The sequence below is a fragment of the Lissotriton vulgaris genome, chromosome 10 (assembly GCF_964263255.1).
Source record: "Lissotriton vulgaris chromosome 10, aLisVul1.2, whole genome shotgun sequence".
NCBI lineage: Eukaryota > Metazoa > Chordata > Amphibia > Caudata > Salamandridae > Lissotriton > Lissotriton vulgaris.
The window spans coordinates 63,209,820-63,226,317 of record NC_141698.1 but is presented as its reverse complement, the minus strand read 5'-3'; the positions used below and the strand labels follow the sequence as shown (position 1 = coordinate 63,226,317).

At 43.8% G+C, this 16,498-nt stretch overlaps 1 protein-coding gene across 2 annotated transcripts in view; it reads left to right on the top strand.

The window, feature by feature from the left end:
* Positions 1-16,498, top strand: part of GRID2IP (Grid2 interacting protein) — a 321,403-nt gene that overhangs the window by 242,144 nt on the left and 62,761 nt on the right. For both annotated transcript variants that reach the window (XM_086942375.1, XM_086942376.1), the window contains 6 exons: positions 2,999-3,068; positions 3,251-3,345; positions 10,386-10,569; positions 13,544-13,698; positions 14,284-14,388; positions 15,324-15,421. In XM_086942375.1, coding sequence (XP_086798501.1) covers positions 2,999-3,068; positions 3,251-3,345; positions 10,386-10,569; positions 13,544-13,698; positions 14,284-14,388; positions 15,324-15,421 — 707 coding nt within the window. The remainder of the gene's footprint in view (positions 1-2,998; positions 3,069-3,250; positions 3,346-10,385; positions 10,570-13,543; positions 13,699-14,283; positions 14,389-15,323; positions 15,422-16,498) is intronic.

Genomic DNA, 16,498 nt, shown 5'->3' with positions numbered 1-16,498 from the left:
TTTAGGAAGACTCCAGTTTCCCATCAAGACAGATACAAATGGATGGTAAATAGAGGCTGGCTTTGGATTTCGGCTTTTAGATATCGCCTTCTGCAACATCGAGGGCCACAGACAAATCGTGCAGGTTGTTAAGAATCAGTAAATAAATCCAAGTGAATAGACCTGTCTGCATCCAACCATTTCAATTTGTTGTGCAAGGTCACTATTAGCAGAAAGCATAGAGGCCAAGATGTATTGGAAAATCAGGTGTTTCACCCTTTTAGGAACTTCTGTAGAATTATCCTGAAGGCTAAAGGACATTGAAACATTGGCAGATTATTCCAAATGAGGGCGTATCTTGACTCAAATTTCTCCTAACCGCCATTGTAAGCCTGACTGTAAAGTTTATCAGAAGACTTTGATAGGCAAACTTCATCACTATACTAGGCATTCGCATGTATACGGTATGACGGATATTGTCTTGGGTTTTTCCATACAAGATTCTCTGCACAAGAAAAGCTTCTTTAAACCCTATGCATACCTCCAAAGAGGAAGTCTTTTAACCACAGTTTGAACGACTCAGGCAGTTTCTTTTTACAGAGATAATAAATATACGAATGCATTAATCGAGTCAACCCTTGACAAAGGTGTTCCTACTATTGTTTGACCACCTTCTTGGGAGATCAAGGCCCACATTTATCTAAGACGAGCAAGCAGGAAGTCACAATGACAATAATAGGGCGTCATGAGTGTTCTGCAATTGGTTTTCTAACCTAATTCATTTGACTTGAACCAAGTTTATTGATTTTTTTACATTCTTTTAATCCGAACATACTTTCCTTAGAAGAGAGAGGGAGGTTCGTAGCAAGAATGAATGTTGTAGAGCGTTTTGTTCAAACATAAAATAATACTAAGTATATTTCATACCTGGTCATAGTCATCTTGCTCTCATCTGCAGACAGATTTTAGTGAGTGAAGGCACATCGGGTACACACTGGGAACCTGCCCCAGCGTTAGATGAAGATTTGAACGTTGTACATATAGGAGATTGGGTTTAGAAGGGAGACAAGGAACATACTAACTGGATGAAACTGAGATCATACATGGAATCCACAGTCTGCTGCACTTGGCAGATGATGAGAAAGGAGTTAACTAATTATGTTCTGCTATCCAGAAAGGACTGTAGTCATTGTTGGACACCTAATGTCCCCTGCAGACTACTCCTACAGTTGTGGGAGTCATAAACCATCCCTGGAGAGGCATCGAAAGCTTATGGTGGGTCCTGGCTCCCTGGGGTAGAAATATTAATCTTAAATCCCAGCAAGACAGTCGCTGAATGTTCTTAATCCAGAATACCAAATTTCTTCAGGGGTTCTAGAAATAATCTAACAACTGTAGTTCCTAAGACTGGATAGGAGAGCAGAATCGTAAATGGATATTACACAGCTGTAATGTAGAGATTCAATGAGGTTTCCTAAGATGGCGTGTACGCCTCACAAATTTCCAAGGTTGTGGACATTTTCCTTCCTGGGGAGACAGATTTACGTGTTCTCAAAGGGGGCGGCCTAAACTCTTTCATGAACCAAACAGAAAATAAGGTCTACAGAGGATTCTCTATCACAGGGGATACATCAGTAGCTCATTCTCATCCCCGTAAACGTAACCAAGGAATCTGGTTCCAGTGGTTCTCAGGATACGTAGGACTTCCATGTGTACATAAAAGGGTCACACAACACACAAGTTGAGATCACCAATAGAAACTTAACTTCCCCAGTTCACACATGAAAATACTAATGGCCTTCACTATGGCACCACTGACGAATAATTTATTTATTCTTGAGATTATGAAGTAAGAATGAGAAAAAAGTCGTAAAAAGGAGGAAAACGGTATAAGATGAATATTTTTGAAAAATCTGAAATAAAACAATTGACTGGCTGACCACTAATAATGATCTCATACATGCTGGAAACACAACACAACAAATGCATTGTTGGGGTGAGTGTCTTACAAGCACACAGAACAGCAGGTCTACTAAGGTGTAGAGACAGAAACATGCACTCACAGCAAACGGAAGACTGTCATGCTAACCCAGACACTCACAGCACACAGACAACCGTCATACCAACCCATCCAGCACATATATAGGTATACGGTGTGCATGTCCCCAAGTCACAACCTATCCCCTGGGCGAAGACTCGTACAATCCAGTTTTAAGTTATTAACTGATGATTTAGAGTTTGGCAGAGAACGCAGTCCATCGCAACAGCTACCAAGATCTCTCATCCAGTCTGCAGGTCCACCCGCCTGATTTACAGTCAGGCATACCTTACTTATGTCAGTGGCCGAAGTTACTCCGGAGGACGTACCCCTTCCATCCTCTTCATTTGAGGACCTCTCTACCCTGTTAGGGTTCCCAATCGGGACCCCATACCTTGTGTATAAGGATAAGGATGTTTCCCCCCAGAAGCTCTGTAGCTGTAGTTGAAATTACACTGTATCTGGGAACAAACCTTGAGTAATGCCTAGGTTTGACGACTAAGTCACAGAAGTTTTCAAGAATCTTAAAGGGAGGCCACATACAAGGGCCAGCATATATCCATCCTGCGCCCTTCATCCTTCCAGATAGAGTACTTCCTCCAAAGCCATAAACCGTCTCAATGTCTTATGAACCAATCTGCCCCATAGAGGCGCTCCAGACTGTGCATGACGTGACCCTGATTGGCCTCCGAAGTGCAACCAAATACAGCACTGAAATCTATCTACGACACGGGATTCTCTACATCCCCTTAGATGACTTGTTTTGAATACTCTGGGATGATCATTCTCTGTCAAGTGTGTTCCTGAATGAGGCTCATCCATTGCGGACCACGTAAAAACCACTCATAACCGTGGTCTGGCCATGAAAATAAAATCCTCTGCAGCTGGCCACCTTCAGAAGGCATGTACTCATGATCTATGCATCACTGGGTTAATTCCACGACATCAATGCAATACTTTTTGTCTGTTTCTTGTAACCAGGTAGCCCAGCAGAAATGTCTGGCCTGAAAGCCGGGGATCGGATCCTATTCCTCAATGGTCTTGACATGAGGTGCGTATCTGCTACTTATAACTGACTCTTGCTGCCTTGCTTTCTTTCTGTGTTATACCAGACATCTTACACTTCCTTTCTTCTCTCACTCCTCCTATTACCTTTGTTGTTACTTTCCTTTATGTTCTCATCTCTCGCTTCCTCTGTACATTTTTCTCTGATGCATTATTCTTTTCCTGAAGGAACTGCTCTCATGAGAAGGTGGTGTCCATGCTTCAAGGGAGCGGTGCGATGCCCACCCTGGTGGTAGAAGAAGGGTTCATCAGCTTCTCTGAAGGTGAGCCTCTATTGTGCATCCAAGCCTCCCTCACACATCCTCAGATGTACCTGGTACTTGGCCTACAAGCACCTCAGCATTCAAGAACCCAGCAGATTCATCTTCGTCCTGCCTTGCAGCACCCCGGCAATTCCAGGGCACCTAGGCACAATCAGCGCTGCCCTCACTCTGCTAATCATCCAGGTTCTTAGGAGAGAGGAGGAGGATCACGGTCATGCCTAGAAGTGGTGGAAGGAGAATTATAATCAGAGAATGGGGGAAGAGTGGGAGAGAAAGGCCTGGACACTTGTGTGGAAGCGGGAACAATTATAAATTGTAGCATTATGACACTTCCTTCTCTAAACACTGTTCAACTGGTTCCAAGGATGAGGATAACTAGAACAGTTGGCTTTTCAGTATAGCAACACCATGGTGGAATATGTTTTGGTCTATAATTTCAATGCCAGTAAATCCCATATGTTTGTGCCTTTAGAGGTTAAGCTACACCCTTCCATAGTATTTGGGTACATGAGGACATGAACAAGCCCAATTTTATCGTGAGACCACAGCCTGATGCCAGTTTCAACCTTGTTGGGGGCATCAGGGAAATACAGATACTTGTCGTGTCCTAACTGTGACAATGGACTCATTGGTGAGACCCAACAGGCCCGAATTCGCCCTGGAGTTGCTTTTGTTCTTGTCCAGGTGGGGCTTGGCATTAGTATTCATGTTGGAGCAGAACCGAGACTAGTTTGTTTGGAGTGGCACAGTAAGCAAAAAACAATGGAATGGAATATGGCCTCGATTATGTACCAATGGGTGAGATAGATTCTATACATCACTTGTTTTTCTAATTAAGATGTGCTGAAAGTCAAGCTTATGTGTCATGGTCCAGCCAGGGAGGTGGGTTTAAGAAGCTGACCTTGGCTGGACAAGGAAAGGGTCACAAGAAGCAAGGGTGGGCAAAACATGGAGGGCATGATTGGGCACTGGGCGTCTTGTATAGAGGTTTGGCATAGCTATGCTACTGGCCTCACATACTCTTGTTTTCACATGCTTGCAAAGATAGGGGCAGAGAACAGGATACTTTTTGATATCCTTTTAACTGAAAGGTGAATTGCTTATATTGCAGTGCATAAAACCAGTCCAGTTTTCTGTTCTGTAGTAGAGTAGGTTCACAAAATGTAAAAGTGCGTGGACGTGGGGCTGGCATAGCGTGTGCAGTTCAGTAAGATTTTAGCTCCCAACCAACTTCCCATCCTCCGCATCTCCAGACAAAGCAAAGTTCTCCTCTCCACTTATCTGCTGGCATTTGACATGCTAATTTCTGCTATTAACCATCATGTTTTGCAGCTGGTTGAGTGTGATTTATAAGCTATTCATCTTGGCTGCTGTACCCATCACAGGAGCAAGGAGACACATAGGGAGCTAGTTGGGTAAGTGGGTTAGGGAGTTAGTCTCCCCTGTCTGCTGGTCTGAGGCTGACCACAGTCTGCACTGACCGAAGTTCATTGTCAGCTCACAATTTGCTTGTCGCCTAGTTGACATGGGTAGGAGACCTCAGCTCACTGTGTGCAGGTATCGCTCCACTAAAAAGCACCCTCACAAAGGCACGGCTTGGAATCCTTCATGGTACCACTCCAGTGCACAAAAAAGAGTGACAACAAGATCAACCAAAATATCTGAACGGGGCATACATAATGCACCAGGGGACCCGCTCTCTAGTGCGTTGTTTTTTTAAACTTCTTTTTATTAAACATTCGTCAACATCTATACACTGCGGCCTTGTAGACAATCATCAATAATAAATTGTTATTGCGGTAGTATACAGTCTATTACATAGAATTGTAATAACCCACTCAGCTTTTCAGTCCAGTCCCATCCCGAGACACCCCCTGTCCCTTCACCCCCTCCCGTTATGAGCCCTCAGACATCTCCCAATGGGCCCTATATACTTCCCATTGTTGCCACACTTTCTCCCATTTCTTGGGGCATCCCCTGCTTTCATACACTGTCTTTTCAGCCGCTCAGCGCCAGTCCATATCCCTCTTCCAATGTTTCACTGTCGTTGGTTGTATAGCTCCCCAGGCACCTGCAATATTTCTTTTAGCCACCATTGCCGCCACTAGCAGCCAGATTTGTTGATATTAAGGTCACACGCTCCCCTGATGTAAATAGCACGTGCCGCCTGGCATCCATGGGCACTCCTTGTCCCACGACTTCAGATATTATCCGTGTCACCCCCCACCAATACCGCTGTAAGATCGGGCACTCCCATAAAATGTGAAAGAAGGTACCCTGCTGATTGCACCCCCTCTGGCAATTTTCTGTGGGTATACGCCCCAGCCTGAACTTTAGCGCACTGGTGGATTAGGACCTGTGTAAGAGTCGCAGTTGGACCAGTCTAAGCGCTTTGTACCACCTCCACCCAGTCGTCGTCCTCCAGCAGTCCAACATTGGATTCCCAAGTCTCCTGTAGTTTCACGAGGAGGTCTGTGGCGTTATTAATAATCTTCCTATAGGTGCACGATATCACTTTTTCCGGGATGGGATCCAATAGTAACCTGTCCTCCAGCGGGCTGTACTCGGGTATCTGCATCCCCGCCTTAAGGTGCCTGACTAGTGCGTGTTTCACCTGTAGGTACTTACAGAGTTCTGTATCCGCTAATTGGATATTCTTTCTGTAGCTCCAAGAACGTGAGTATAGCTTGTCTTCACCATACATCCCTCAGGTGCACTATACCTATCAATTTCCCCTCACCAAAACCCTGTAGCCTGCCCACTTCTTGAAGTGTATCACTTTCCCATTTGTTCTGTCGGTCTACTGGTGCCAACCCACCTCCAGTGCAGTTTTGATGAGCGTCCATTGGCTCTGAGCAGTTTGAAGAGGTTTGGTGATTGACTGCAGTCTTTACTGTTCTCAATGCAAGGACTTTTACTTGTGGTAAAATTCCCCAGAGTGCCCAGGCACCATTCAGATGATTGTATAGAACTTGAACCCTGATAAAGTATAAGAAATGTTATGCTTTCTCTGAATCAGTCCTCAACCTCTTTTCTATTGAAATTGACTCAGATGGACAAAGGCCCTTGGGAATTGTATGTTCCAAAACAATTGCAACACTTTTCGCCTGGCAGACTTCCGTGTGCTACAGTCTGAGAAGCTTTTACGTGGCCCTCGCTTCACGCTTTCACCAAAAATGATGGTGTGGATTCTGCTCATGGCCTTGGGGTCTGCACTCTCCATCTTGTTTGGTGCCAACGCTTCTGTTCATCTTAGGTCAATTGTATCTTGTAAAAATGTGAATCTAATCGAGCACAGATGAGTGGAAAGGCCAGGCCTCCCACCAATCTTCATTTCTGATCTCACTGATGTCCCATTATCACTGGAAGGAATTATTGTACACGGTGGTGATACTAGAAATGAAATCATCACAAAGAACAAACGAGCCCCAATATCACTAGCCCAACCTCTGGGCTTTCACACCTTGTTGTGTAGGTATACCTTCACCAAGAAATGTGTAATGACTAACTGACCACTATATTAATCCAATATTATGGACTTACACAGATGTGCAGAAACTTTTTCGGGATGGCCTCACTACCCGGATCACCCCACCTCCCACGCCGGGAGTCAGGCTTCATCATCATCCATCCCGCGTTCACCAAAGAATCCTCTAATGGCAAACAAGCCCTTATTTAGGGCTGTAGTTCAATCATTAGTGGAAAACTAAGGGAAAGGGAAAAGAGTCCAATAAAAATCGCAACCGCCTACCAGTTCAATTTCCTAATCTTTATTCCTTGGTGGGGTAGGGATGATTAAAAACATGAAAATTGGATAGTAACAGCCCTGTTATGGTGCTGATTATATTCTATTGGTCAGGTCGACATGTTTCAGCCCCCCAGCGGGCTTTCTTCAGGACCAAGTTAAACCCTATTCGTACTAACAGTGCTTCCCTATATATCACATGCGTTTCAAATCTACGCATACAATACCACATTGTCACTTGGTCCAAACCGGGTCCTTCTGTACTAGGAGGAAACTCCTGCGTTTTGAGATTGTTCACCTCACAGAGGGGTATGGGTGGGAGTCGTATAGTCACACTTTCAAGGATCTCCCTGGCCGGATCACCCAAGGTGTATCCCTATTCTCCTCCCGATGATACTAGGAATGCAACATTATGGATAAATAGTTCACTTGCTCATGAATCGCGATGCTCTTCAGCCTTGCAGAGTGCTGTGGTAGGCGTACCTATTAGACATACTTACTCCTTGGGACATGGATAGGGGGCCCTTTTAGATATTCTCGGCATGATATTTTTACATCCTTAAGAACACTGTTGTATCCAAGAGAAGTGTTTTGTTCTTGCCTTCTTGTAAATTCAAGGCCCGAGAAACAATAGCAAGAGCATGCTCCATCTAGAACTCGGTTTGGACTATCAAGGTTAGACCGTGCTTCCATTGATCTCAAGTGACTTGAGTGACTTATTGTTTGTGGGGTTCACAGTGTCCCTGATATGTATGTATTTATTATTCTCTCACATCAATAAATCCTCAGTCTTTTGGCAATGGGATGGGGGAACTAGAAAGGCCCATCACCCCTTGCCAGTTGAGAATAATTGTTGGTGATATTTTAAAACCCAACACGGTCATGTCAAGTGGATTCCCTCAGCAAGAGATTTGGTTGTGGATTCTTTAATATCCCTCCAAAATGCACCTTTTGAGTTTCTTCGACACAGGAGTGCCCTGGGCTGTGATGCATCAGCTTGTGCACACAGGAATATGGTATAAGGCAGAGGAAGAGAGGGTTGGCAGAAGATCATAGAGAGGATCAATATGGTAATTAACAGTGAGCTCAAAATTGTACCTTTGTTGGTCAATTCACTACCTACAGTGCTTAATTTGTGCAGTTGGTATGTGCCAGCACTTATGTTTGGGGACTAGAACCTATTTTTTCTCATCAGACTTTTGTTTTTTTTAACTTGTCTTTTATTCAAAATTGCACAAGTATCATGGTGCATGCTGTCCCACAGGATCACGGAGCAACGGAAAAACAATCACATATTACATTACATTTCAGGTTGTTAGTGCAGGATATCACAGCAGCCTCAATGTTTGCCCATGTACTCTGCTCGGAAGCATCATTTTAGGGCATACATCTTCATTTATAGCACACATGACAACTCCCGTAGGAGTGAGTTATGCGCAGAACAAACAGAACAGTGAAAAACGACAAACTTGGCAGCGACAGACAGTTGGGCGGTATTCCCCAAACAATCCTCGAAATGGGGGTAGGAACCAATTATATATGTGAGCAAAGCGCACCTGGGGCAGATCACCATCCCACCGGGGTAGGGCGCAAGCAAGATGCGGGCGTTGGGTAGCGATCGGAAGCAGCTGAATTTGCTAAGGCAAGTATACAAACTATCTATTCCGGTGACAGCTAGGGGGTGTGCAAAGAACCGACCCGTACCTATCCATTCAGGCTCACACTCTTGGCTATGGCCTATCCCACAACCTATGCAGTCCCTGACACTCCTTCCCATGTACATTGTGTAGCCATACATTGTACAACAACTCAGTCAACCAATCCAGGGGTCACCCTCCAATGACCACACGGGGATAGCGAGAGTCTCCATCTGCCGGGAGGCCACGGCCTCATCGTCTGACCCCCCATCCAACAGCCGGCTCTCCAACATGTCTCATCAGACTTTAATTCAGAGGAAGAGATAAAAAGTGAGAAAAGGGAGAAGGAAGGAAGAAGAGACAAAGGGAGAAAGCAAGGGTGAAAAAGAACCCATTTCTACCCCATCAAAATTAACTTCTTGAGCTAGAGGGATTGGTGTTAGCATACAGCATGGATTAAAAGTAGTCTGATCCAAACAAGAGCCCACTGCTGATGCTGGTGAATGCCGCATTTGCAGAAGACCAGTGCTGCATGATTTGGATTCACTGTATGCCTTTTTCTTCACTGCCATACTGGACCATAGCTTCCTTCTTTATGCTCCTTTTGATTGCCTGACTTGTATCTTTCCACTGCTCAAATTATGGGAACAACTTTTTTTTTTACGTTACGCACTCAATGAGAGTGCATATGTTTTCTTTCTCTCAAACTCATGTGCTGCTTCCCAACTCCCAAAAACCTACCGCCCCCCTTGCTGTGTTGCTCCCCACTCCCCTCCAGCTTGTCGGTAAAAGCACAACAACAGGGATCTTTTTGCTGTGGTATGACTAAAAAGCAGAATTTAAGAGTTGTTTTTGTTTTATCTACTGCATTTCACATATTGCATGTAAACGCATACTTTGCCACACAAAGACGTGTATGGTGCAGTGGAAGGGCCGTCTGCTGCATTCACTCAACAAGGGTCTGGTGCAGAAGGTGTACTTAGCTTGACATGTCTCCATCAAGTGCAAAAATATGCTCCCTGGGCTACTAGCGAGACAAATGCCTGAATGCTGTGGAAAGCAAATTAGGACTTGGCAGGAATTTCCTTTTACATTGTGACACTTCATTATTCTTTTTAAATGTTGTTTAGCTTCCTGAGTGAAAAGTATTTGAAAAATAAACCATGCTATTTGTAAAGATTGAAAAAACTGAATTCAATGTACAGTTTTGAGATACCATAAGATATGTATTTGCTTATCCTCCTGTATTTTGAACTTTGTTTCCTTTTATTTGTTTTCAACAATAGTTTATAGACAAACACAGGCACCGCCAGGAGCTCACCACTCACATTTTCAAGGCAACACCTATCGGCTTTGCCAATGCTTGTTGTTTTTCATTCTACATTTCTCGTTTTACTTGTGTACGAAATATGTGTTATTTTACGGTCATTTAGTTTTTGTATTTTCCCTATGGACTCAGTCCCTCAGTGTTGTTTCATCAATTCTTTAAGTTTTTCTTCGGATAACATTTGTATTATCATTTGACTTTTCCATCAAGTTCTTTCCTCCAAGTTAGTTTTTGAGGAACCAGGTGTGCTCTAAGATGTCAAAGGCACGTGAGAGTGGGGTGTCTGCATCGATTGTTATCTGTTGATTATTGATCTTTATATTCAATGCAGATCTCGATGGGAAAGATCCGCTGAACCCCTCGTCCGCTCTGACGTCTGTACAGTGGGTGGCAGAGATCCTGCCTTCGAGCATCAAGCTGCAAGGAAGAACATTCAACCAGCAGCTGGACCATCTACTCACCCCTCCTGAGCGCTACACCATCTGCAAAGCCCTGGAGGCGTTCTTCCAGCATAGGTAGGACAGCACAACCCCCTCTTAGTGTGTTGTTCAATGTATCCGAACGACAAAGATTTGCAAAGCCCCTACAGCATCTATTGTCTGCTGGAAACTATTTACCCTATGGGCATGCCATATGTAATTTATTTATTTTATTTATTTATAAAATTTTATATAGCGCGAACAAGATCCCGAGGGATATCAGAGCGCTTTACAATAGGATGGGAGGAAGGACATAAATGCAAAATTGACAAGTAGGAGTAATAAACAGGAATGATCGTATATTTAGGGACAGTTGCACAAAAAAGAACCATAACAAATGATTGTCCATTGGAAGTAAGATTCATTGCATTCATGCGCCTCCCCCTCACCCATGCATTTATAGCATTCTGTGGTCTCATGGAGCAGCAAAACTCATAATCAGCCATATTAATGAATCTTCTTCTGATCTCATTAGTAATTTAAATGCAAAACTGGTGTTCTACAATATTGTCTAAGAGATTCAAAGTCCACGAACGACTCACGTCAGTCTATGAATTACTTTGTTGGTGATTCATCAGTAAATCTATTTAATCTGTTGTTCACAGCATGTACCTAATTAGTCATCTATTGTCTTCCAGACATCACAGATCCATGACTTATGCAATTTTGCATGCCTTTCGCGGTCACGTTAATCCACCTTACCTCATGCCGATCATCAGATTTAGGCCAGCTCACATTCCCACAGATTTGCCCCAGTCTGGGAGTCCACCGTTACTGTATAAAAACCAGGATACAATAACATAACATGCGTATTTGTAAAGCGCACGTTCACCCATAGGTCTCTTGGTGCTGAATAACATGTTTTTTGTTACCCAACTCAATGGTACTCGTTTTATCCACCTCGGATGGATGAAAGGCTGAGTGGACCCGCCGGGATTTGAACCTGTGACCATGAGGTCGAACACAGGCCGCTGCAGTGGATGCATTAGTCCACTGAGGGGCATATGTGTCAAATACTCTATTTGCGAGTCTCAAATAGCGATTTTTTGAGAATTGCTATTTGAGAATCGCAAACGAGATGTATTTAAAAATTCGCAAATAGCGATTTCTTGGCATTCCTTAATTGCGATAAGCAAATTGCGAATCGCAATTAAGGAATACTTTCCCAATTCATTCCTATGGGCCACAAGGCCCATAGGAATGAATGGGAAGAAATTCTCAATTTGCTATTCGCAATTTGAGAATCGCAAATTGAGAATGCAATTTCGAGGGTGCCCACCCTTGAAATTAGCTTTTGTGCACAGTGGCGCACATACATGCCCTAAGGGCATGTATGTGCACCACATGGCACTTTGAAAAATGCACTTTTTGGCATTTTTCAAAGGAATCGCAAATTACCACCAACTTGAAGTTGGTGGTAATTTGCGATTTCTTAAGGAGAAATCGCACAACTTAGGTGATTCATACATTTCATTTAAGGAATCGCAATTTGAGAGAAACATACGGCTCACAATCACTGACTGCTTGGAAATGATGTGCAGTTTCTGGTGTGTTTGAGAACATGGAGCACCACGGCCTTCCTTCTTAAAGGATAACTCCTAAAAATCTGCTTGCCATCACTTGCTGATTGAGAGGCGAATTACAAAGGAAATGCAATGAAAATAGTGCAATTTGTTGGAAGGGAAAACGATATTCCATCATGGCAAAATCAAGGGATCAATGTTTGCGGTTATTTTGAGATCTAAGAGTCAAAGCAAGAAGTCCACTAGTGACTGAGGGGCATTTTATCAAGACAGGCGATAAAATTATCGCCGCTTTAGCGGCAGAAAACTGCAGCTAAAACGGCGATAATAGACTTAATAATATGCTCTATGGAATTCCAATTGAAGCCCATGTTGTATGTCATTCACATTTAACATGGGCTTCAATTGGAATTCCATAAAGCATATTATCAAGCCCATTATCGCCATTTTAGCTGCAGTTTTCTGCCACTAAAGCGGCGATAAGTTTATCGCCTGTCTTGATAATATGCCCCTGAGTTTGGTACTTAGGGGTGGGGCAGACTGCTGTCTGGCTCTAGGGTGCCATCTGGATGAGTTTTCTCTCTTCTGCCTCCCTGCACTTGGAGATAGGTGAATGTTGAGTAGGCCTCTCTGGTGAGGAGTAGACAGTACTTCATTTGTGTTGTTGCCGGTGAGTACCACTAGCCTTAAATCAGGGGGCCTGTCACTCTGTCTCCTCCCCTAGTGTCTCCACATGGTCTGCAGGCTTTAAGTTATAGAGCAGCGAGCGATAGTAGAGCCGCCCTTCTTTTATTTCCAACAAATCTTAATAGGAATAGAAGATGGGCAGCCAATACAGAGAACCTCTGCCATTCGGTGTACTGTTAGTCCTTTTTCTATTTCCCGCACAATGGAAATAAAAGGATAGTGGTTGTCCATACCGAACAGGGTGCATGCTACACTTCATTCAGGCTGTCGGTCATATCGTTGTCAGAGGTGGTTTTGGGCTTCAGGTTGGTGTGCCTGTGCAGCTGCTGCCAGGATCAAAAAGCGGAAAAGATCGACCTCTTCAGCGCACACCTCTTCCTCACTCAACTTCTTTAAAAAATTGGGGACAAACACTTTTTTTTTCTTTTACTAATCACTGGGATAGAGAAGACTTCTTGATGATCTATGTCCACATGTCTGATTGTATGTCCACATCTCTGGATGTATGTCCACATCTCTGGATGTATGTCCACATCTCTGGATGTATGACCACATGTGAATGCTTAAGCTTGCTGGCGGCTTCCAAGCAAGCATGGTCCTCAGCAGGGCAGGCTGCGATCTTTTGCGGGGCACCGTGCTTGCTCCTAACCCAAATAGCCCACTCTTTAGCACAGTGAAAAAAAGTTGAGTAAGTCAGTTAGTTGATTAAGGGCTGATAGTGGTGCAAGATTTCTATGTGTGGTTAGGATATATATCTCACGCTACAGATGACATGTTTTTGATTCCCATCACCCTCCTAGGAACATTGACACTTTAATAGTGGATGTGTACCCAGTACTGGACACCCCCTCCAAGCAGATCATCTGGCAGTTCATCTACCAGCTCTTGACTTATGAAGAACAAGAGCACTGCCAACAGAAGATTGCACGGTTCCTCGGCTACAAGGCTGCTGCAGGTGAGAAACTTCACAGGCCACCTACTTATATTCTTCAATTTTGTATAACTATATAAGATCAAACCTATATTCTGCATCGCCAACAGCACTAGCGACCTGCACCATGAACTTCTCAGTATAACCAACAGAAATGTAAATAGCTCATAGTTTAGATTTAGAGAGCCGCATGCCCAACAGGTTTCGGCTCTCAAAAAACGTCGATGAATACCCGTGCACTGGAAGATCCTAAACGCACAACTCACTCAACCAGCCAAACTATCCCACACATTTAACCATTCCACCCACTATCCTCTCATCCACTGGCCGTCCAATCTACCTTTCACATTAACTTCTGTGGACGTACAGTAACAAAATGACCATGCTCATGGTTACACAACCCGAGGTAAGAGTGGATACTGCCTCGCAGCATCAAAAGGCCCCAGGGATCGTTCAGTCAACAAATGGGCTGGATGGCTTCTTGTTCCGCTTGCTAGGATGGTTCCCAGCGTTTATAGGAAGCCAAACAGTATGTCTTCTCCACAGGGCCTGTGAGATGCTCCTGGCAGATTAACTTGGAGTTTGCACTAATTTCCATGTTTCTTTCAGATGCAGAAGAACCAGAACCAGAGGTGCCACCACGGAACTCTGTGAGAGTACCCTTGATGTACCAGGGGACTGTTCGGGCAAGAGGCACTGAAGATGAGGAACCGGGTACCCATCTACTTTATTGTTCCACCCCACTTGCTCTCAGTTTTACATCGTAACATTGCTTCAAAATTCCACTAGGAGTGCTTCAAGCTAATGGCGGATGTGTTGTCTGCCCCATTCCATCTTGAACAGCCTCATGTAAATACATGAAACTTTCTTAAAGTGAATGGAGAGACAAAGGTCTAATGTACTTTGCAGGCCACCAAACCTCACTTGCAGCCCTTCACATGGATGCACACCTCCAAATCCATGGCCATAAATACTGTGAATTGTCTCTTAGCGCCAATATGGATTGGTACGGCAAAGACCTGGCCAGGTTGCAGCTCATATGTTGTGTAGGATAGTGCTACCATGTCCCGGTCAGATGGCACATCTGTCCCAAGGATCCTTAGTAATCACTATTGGAAGTTTGTCCAAACGCACAGAAGTATACGACTTAGCTACTCTTATTTCTGCAAGAGCCCTGCACTCGCAACCGGCAGCTCTACCTGAATCTTGCCCATTAAATGCGCTTCATGGTGTGTCCAGTACTGTGAACTATAAGTTGCCAAGACCTACCTAGCCCTCCATCCCTCACATATCTTCTTATGAGGTTGCCCCATGCTTCGGCAACTGGGCTTTTTTGTTATTTTCTAGGCCTGCTATAGTTTTGGAACTAATTCCATCTCCATCAAAAGACCCCTGGATATATCTATATTTTGTGCTATCCCATTCTATTTTTGTATTTTTAAGCAACGCTCTTATGATAAGATTGAGTCTCAATCAAACATCCCTTTCTTGACTCCAGATGTATCTCCATGGCTGCTTTATGTTTCCCCATTCATAAAAATACCTAAATATTAGCACAGCTCTCAGACAGGCTCAAGGCCTAGACCATGAAATATGAAGTTCCAAAAATAATAACAATAAAGATAATCCTTTTCCTCTTTCCTCAACAGGTAACAGGGACTACGGGGACGCTCCTTCTCGGCTCAGCTCAGGAGAGAGGCAGGCGGGCGATGGCACATCCCTTCCAGAGACACCAAACCCCAAAATGGTTCGAGACTTTAGCATTACACTCTGGGGAAGAGGGCGTGGTATGCCAGGGAGGAGCATAGAAAACACAACAGTAGAACAGTGCCAGTGTTCCGGGTACTGCCAAATACACCACTGTACTTTGCAATGCACATAACACCTTCATTTAAAATGCTCCTAAGTGTTTGTAATTTTAGCAGAAAGGGTAACCGCGGTGCAGCGCAATAAAGCATTTGCAAAGCATCACACTAAGTAGGGGAAGCAGAGATTGATCCTGGGAGTGCATGAGTAGGCCTAATTGCTGTGTTAGATCAAAGGCATTAGAAAAATTAATATAGCATTAGAACCCACTGCAGAGGGCTATGCCGGTTGTTAAAATCTCTAAACCTCAGCTATACACACAAGCTCCAGATAAAAGCCTATTAAAAGGGCTCTTAGCAACCTGGTTAGCCAAGGCGGAAAGGCTATAATGCTACTGGAATATTCCACTCAACAAGGGCAAAATGTTCTGAATTAATAATTGTAATTATGTTCATATTATGCTAATTGATTTTGCATAATTTTGCTTTTTTATTTTAGTTTTTAGATTTATAAATGTATTAATAGGGTTTGTATATTCTATTTAGATCATTTTTAAAATGTAATATTGTTTGTAAATGTAAGGCTCCCAGCTTCCAGAATTATATAATATCTAATGGTGCCACATGTTGTTCATTTATTCTAGCAATAAGCGCTTTGACTAGAATGTTGGCTGTGCTGGCTTTATTTACCATTACCAGCCCATCAAGGGAGCATGTTGTGGCTGACAGGTGACACCGTCTGTAATGTGGGCAAAATGGAAAGTTATGGGAATATGAACAACCTCTTACCGTGTAGTCTGAATGATAAACACGGCTCCAAGCTCTTACATTGCTTATCTGCCTTTTCTCAACAAACTTTTCTTTCCATTTTTTTTTAACCGCATCGCTGCAGCGGCTTTTTCCGCTGTGTGCAGCGTTTTTCAAAAACCCGCGTTACATGACGAGCTCAGCTTGTCATCCGCATACGAGCGTCGTAGCTGAGGACGAGCTGAGCTCGTCATCAGCATCGAAGGGGTTAA